We start from the raw sequence: 6000 nt of genomic DNA on the forward strand, positions 1-6000 counted from the left end.
AGTGTACATATATATATACGTATATATATGTATGTATGTATATATATATACATACATACATATATATACGTATATATACATACGTATATATATGTATGTATATATACATATATATATATATACGTATATATATGTATATATATGTAGCAGTGTGTGAAGCAGCAGGTGTGTGTGTGTGTGTTCTTGTACTTGCAGCATACTGAGGACCAGTGAGGGGTTTTTAACCAACAAAGTGAGGTCATTTTAACAAAGTGAGGACATTTTGTCTGGTCCTCACTTTGTTTTCATTTAAATCACTTCCTCATGTTATAAACATGTTATACTCTGTTTTTAACACAGATCCTCAGTTTGGTACAAAAATTTGTTTCCCAGTCCTGGTGTTTCACACACTTTTTCCTCTGGTGCTCCACCTGCAGATATTTTATGGTACTGCACCCAGTAGTTCATTATAGATGTCATTCATGAAGTTGTAATTGTGTTGATTTATAAAGTGGAAATGCTGGTCCTCACTTTGTCAGCACTTTTACCCGGTCCTCAGTATGCAGCCAGTACAAGTGTGTGTGTGTGTGTGTGTGTGTGTGTGTGTGTTCTTGTACTTGCGGCATACTGAGGACCACTGAGGGTTTTTAACCAACAAAGTGAGGTCATTTTTACGGAGTGAGGACATTTTGGCCGGTCCTCACTTTGTTTTCATTGAAATCACTTCCTTAGGTTGCTACAACATGCTATACTCAACTTTTATGTCAAATTTTGGACAAAATTCTTTTTTAAAATTTTGGTCGACATAGTATAGTATGATGTTTTTGTCAAATTTTGGACCAAAAATTTTGGGTAAATTTTTTTTTTCAAATTTTGGGTAAAAAATGTTTTTTTAATTTTGGGTAAAAAAAACATTTAAAACTTTTGGGTAAACATTTTTTTTCAAATTTTGGTTGACATAGTATAGTATGATGTTTTTGTCAAATTTTGGACCAAAAATTTTGGGTACATTTTTTTCAAATTTTGGGTAAAAAATGTTTTTTTAATTTTGGGTAAAAAAAACATTTTAAAATTTTGGGTAAACAATTTTTTTTTTAAATTTTGGTCGACATAGTATAGTATGACGTTTATGTCAATTTTGGACCAAAAATGTTGGGTAAATTTTTTTTTTTAATTTTGGACGACAGTATAGTATGACATTTTGGTCAAATTTTGGTCAAATTTTTTTTTTGGTCAAATTTTTATTTTTTAAATTTTGGTCGACATAGTATGATGTTTTTGTCAAAAATTACAACAACAACAAAAAAAAATTGAAAAAGTTTTACAGCCCTTTTTGCTCTGGGGCTCCACCTGCAGACATTTTATGGTACTGCAGCCAGTATTTTGTAGATGTCATTCATGAAGTGGATATTTGTAATTGTGTTGATTTATAAAGTGGAAATGGCGGTCCTCAGTATGCAGCAAGTACAAGAATGTGTGTGTGTGTGTGTGTGTGTGTGTGTGTGTTAGTGTGTGTGTGTGTGCGTGTGTAACCATAAACCGTGACCCTCAGGTTTGAATCCCGTCTTCCCTCCGTTGATGAGATGTCAGTCAGGTGTTAATCTGGTTAATCTGGTTAATCTGACTAAAGCTGTCGACTGACATTTAACACGATGAGGCACAGGTGGAAAAACACACACACACACACACCTGTTTATTTGTGTTCAGATTACACAATAATTATACTTTTAATACTTTCTATAAAAGAACACTTTTTGTGTGTGTGTTTCATTGATTGTCCATTTTTGTGCAGTAAAGTGTGTTTGTGTTTACCGACATGAACCAATGTTGGTGATGACGCTGTTCCACGCATATATATGTGTGTGTGTGTGTGTGTGTGTGTGTGCGTGCGCGTGCGCGTGTGTGTGTGTGTGTGTGTGTCCTTGGCTGACAGAATATAAAGTGGACGTACGTTCACAGCGACACAAGAAGAGAAGCCACAGAGTTTCGTCCAACGTCCGACGTCTGAAACGAGAAGAAGAAAAGAAAAGAAAAGAAGAGAAAAGAAAAGAAAAGAGAAAAAGGACGGAGAGGTGAGAACTGATTTTATTTAACTTTATATTTATATATTTATCAGTTAAAATCTGTTAAACTGTCAAAAAAAAGAAATAAAGCAAATTTTAGGAGTTAAACAAGAAGAGAAGTGTTTTTAAATTAAATTATTATTTAAATTTAAAATGATTGAAGAAAAAATAAATGTGTTTTCTGTTAAATAATAAACATATATTTGAAAAATTGTTTATACATTTTTTTGTACAAGTCTGTTAAAAAACATTTTTGAATAATGCTTTAAAAAAAGGTTTAGAAAATCCTTAATTAATCCTGAACTCACACATGATCATTTATCGTTTACATTTCATTTAAAATCATTATTTTTAAATAAAAACATGAAAAAATGTGAAATGTTTCTCCTGATGTTCATTCATTCATTCATCCATTCATTCATTCATTCACTCACTCACTCATTCATTCATTCATTCATTCATTCATCATCATAACTGCTGTGGTTCAACCTGTGGTTCTGTTAATGGACGACGACGTCCGTGAAAAGGAAAACGTGATTTAAAGAGATTTATGATCATTGATGATGTCGTTCATGATCACACACACACGCACACGCACACGCACACGCACACGCACACGCACACACAGTGAACTATGAAGAGTGTGTGACGCCTGTGTTCCCGTCTCTGATTGGTCCACAGGAGAATGTGTCCCGTGTGGCTGTTGGTGGCTGTGGTGGTTGTGGGCGGAGCCAGAGGAGTGGCCAGTCAATGCTGGGAGCATCCAAGTTGTCAGGAGGCGGAGTCAGAGAGCAGCATGATGGTAAACATACGCGTTTATACTTTAAAATTTAAATTAAAGTGTACGTTTAACGCTGTTTTTCTGTTATTGATAGAAACGTTTGTTTTTATGTTTACCCACACGGTTTTTATTATTTGTACAAAAACTGGGTTTTTTTCCTTTAAAATAAATAAATATATATATAATAATAATAAGTGGTTACATGTTTATATTAAAATCATTTAAATAAGCACCATACACAAAAAAATATGAATATAAAATATAAGAGTTTGAAGTGTTTTATCTGGATCTACGGAATTAACCTTTAATCCCAGCAAAAAACAAACTTAAATTCGAATTAATAAAGATTTGAATGAGCAAACATTTAAAATATAAATATATATAAAATGTATAAAATCAAAGCTCTGGCAGTGACAATAAAACTTCACAACATTAAAATTATAAATATAAAAAATGATAATAAAAATGTCCTCTCTGTCTTTCCGTACATGTTGTTTTTCGTCGTTTCGTTCCGATCTTTTTCTTAAGTTTACGATGAATCTCATGATGAAACGTTGTCACGTGCAGGAATGTATCCAACTCTGTCACGATGACCTCACCGCTGAGACGCCCGTCATCCCAGGCCACGCCCACCTGCAGCCTCCCTCCCTCTCAGACTCCGCCCCTCAGACAAAGCGCTCCTACTCCATGGAGCATTTCCGTTGGGGGAAACCCGTCGGCCGCAAACGCCGTCCCATCAAAGTCTACACCTCCAACGGCGTGGAGGAGGAGTCAGCCGAGGTTTTCCCCGCCGTCATGCGGCGGCGGGAGTTAGCCAACCAGCTGCTGGCAGCGGCTAAGAAGGAGGAGCAGGAGGAGGAGGAGGGAATGGAGGCGGAGCAACAGCAGCAGGAGGAGGAGGAGCAGCGGCGAATTCTGGGCGGAGTCAAGGAAGACAAAGACCCGTTGTATAAGATGAGGCACTTCCGTTGGGGCGTTCCCGCCGCTAACAAGCGCTACGGCGGCTTCATGAAGAGCTGGGACGAGCGCAGCCAGAGGCCGTTACTCACGCTCTTTAAGAACGTCATCAACAAAGACGGACAGGCGCAGTGAGGGGGCGGGGCCTGCGCAACAGCGCAAGAGCTGTGATTGGCCGCAGGAGGAGGGAAAATGTTTTGATATTTATTTTCATTCATGTAAATAAATGTAAACATAAAGATGTTTGAAAGCAACGTCTGTTTGTTTGTTTGTTTGTTTGTTTGTTTCCTCCGTCTGTGACACAACAAACAAACTCCACCAGGGGGCGACACAGCGCGAAAATAAACAAGTCATCCTTTCAGGTGGAAATAAGCTCTGTCATTGTCCAAAACAGTAATATTAAGGACATATATCATTATAGTAAATAACTATTACCATATGCATATATATATATATATATATATACACATATATACATATATATACATATATATATATGTGTATATATATATATATATATATAAATGCTATATATATATAGTGTTGCGATATTACAGTTTGCCCACCAGACGACGACAAAGCCTCTGTCCCAGACTGTGAGACAGAGGACAAAAATGCAGAGGTAACGCTGCCCTCTGCTGGACACTGTGAGCATGAGCATCTGCAGAGGCGGAGCTTTTAAGTTGTGCTTTTCTGGTAAAGTTTGAAAAGTGTGTGAACTGACGTTTTTGTCAAATTTTGGAGAACATTTTTTTTTTCGAAAAATGTTGGACAACATAGTATAAAGTAAGTCGTTTTTGTCAAGTTTTGGACCAAATAGTGTGTTATGACTCCTGAGGAACCAACTCCCGCTTTCAGTCAGACAGTCTGACTCACTTTAAGGTGAGACTGAAAAACTACCTCTTTAACATAGACTACAGTCGAAGCTAGATCAGGTTTGTCCTGATTAGAATAGTCTATCTTATGCTGCCATAGACTTAGACTGATGGGGGAATTTCCCATCATGCACTTAGAATGAGCACAGATTGGTAGTTTTTCCTGACCCTGGTCGAAGGTCAAAGGACAGAGGATGTTACCAACCCTGTGAAGTCCCGTGAGACAAACTATGTTTTGTAAACTGTGGGATATACAAACAAAGATTGATTGATTGATTGATTGATGACATTGAGGTCAACGACATAGTATAGTATGACGTACTACATAGTATAGTATGTCGTTTTTGTCACTTTTTGGACCAAATTTTTTTTCTCCAAAAATTGTCACATTTTGGTGACATAGTATAGTATGACGTACTACATAGTATAGTATGACGTTTTTCTCACGTTTTGGACCAAAAAAAGTTTTTCCAAAAATTGTCAGATTTTGGACGACATAGTATATAGTATGTCGTTTTTGTCAAATTTTGGACCAAATTTTTTTTCTCCAAAAATGGTCACATTTTGGTGACATAGTATAGTATGACGTACTACATAGTATAGTATGACGTTTTTCTCACGTTTTGGACCAAAAAAAGTTTTTCAAAAAAATTGTCAGATTTTGGACGACATAGTATAGTATGTCGTTTTTGTAAAATTTTGGACCAAATTTTTTTTCTCCAAAAATTGTCACATTTTGGAGACATAGTATAGTATGACGTACTACATAGTATAGTATGACGTTTTTGTCACGTTTTGGACCAAAAAAACGTTTTTTAAAAAAAATTGTCAAATTTTGGACGACATAGAAAAGTATGTCGTTTTTGTCAAATTTTGGACCAAATTTTTTTTCTCCAAAAATGGTCACATTTTGGAGACATAGTATAGTGTGACGTACTACATAGTATAGTATGACGTTTTTGTCAAGTTTTGGACCAAAAAAAGTTTTTCAAAAAAAAATTCAGATTTTGAACGACATAGTATAGTATGTCGTTTTTGTCAAATTTTGGACCAAATTTTCTTTCTCCAAAAATGGTCACATTTTGGAGACATAGTATAGTGTGACGTACTACATAGTATAGTATGACGTTTTTGTCAAGTTTTGGACCAAAAAAACGTTTTTCAAAAAAAGTGTCAGATTTTGGACGACATATGTCGTTTTTGTCAAATTTTGGACCAAATTTTTTTTCTCCAAAAATGGCCACATTTTGGAGACATAGTATAGTATGACGTACTACATAGTATAGTATGACGTTTTTGTCACGTTATGGACCAAAAAAACGTTTTTCAAAAAAATGGTCAGATT

The 6000-nt window shown here is 35.8% G+C and overlaps 1 protein-coding gene across 1 annotated transcript; it reads left to right on the forward strand.

Moving 5' to 3' along the window:
- Positions 1-2727: 2727 nt before the first annotated feature.
- Positions 2728-3915, forward strand: LOC310943224 (pro-opiomelanocortin-like; the record flags this gene model as incomplete). The annotated part of the gene is made up of 2 exons (XM_083908750.1): positions 2728-2844; positions 3391-3915. The coding sequence occupies 2 exons, from the start codon at positions 2728-2730 to the stop codon at positions 3913-3915; spliced, it is 642 nt and encodes a 213-aa protein (XP_083764876.1).
- Positions 3916-6000: the final 2085 nt, after the last annotated feature.

This window comes from Microchirus variegatus, assembly GCF_963457635.1.
Source record: "Microchirus variegatus genome assembly, chromosome: 22".
Taxonomy (NCBI): Eukaryota; Metazoa; Chordata; class Actinopteri; order Pleuronectiformes; family Soleidae; genus Microchirus; species Microchirus variegatus.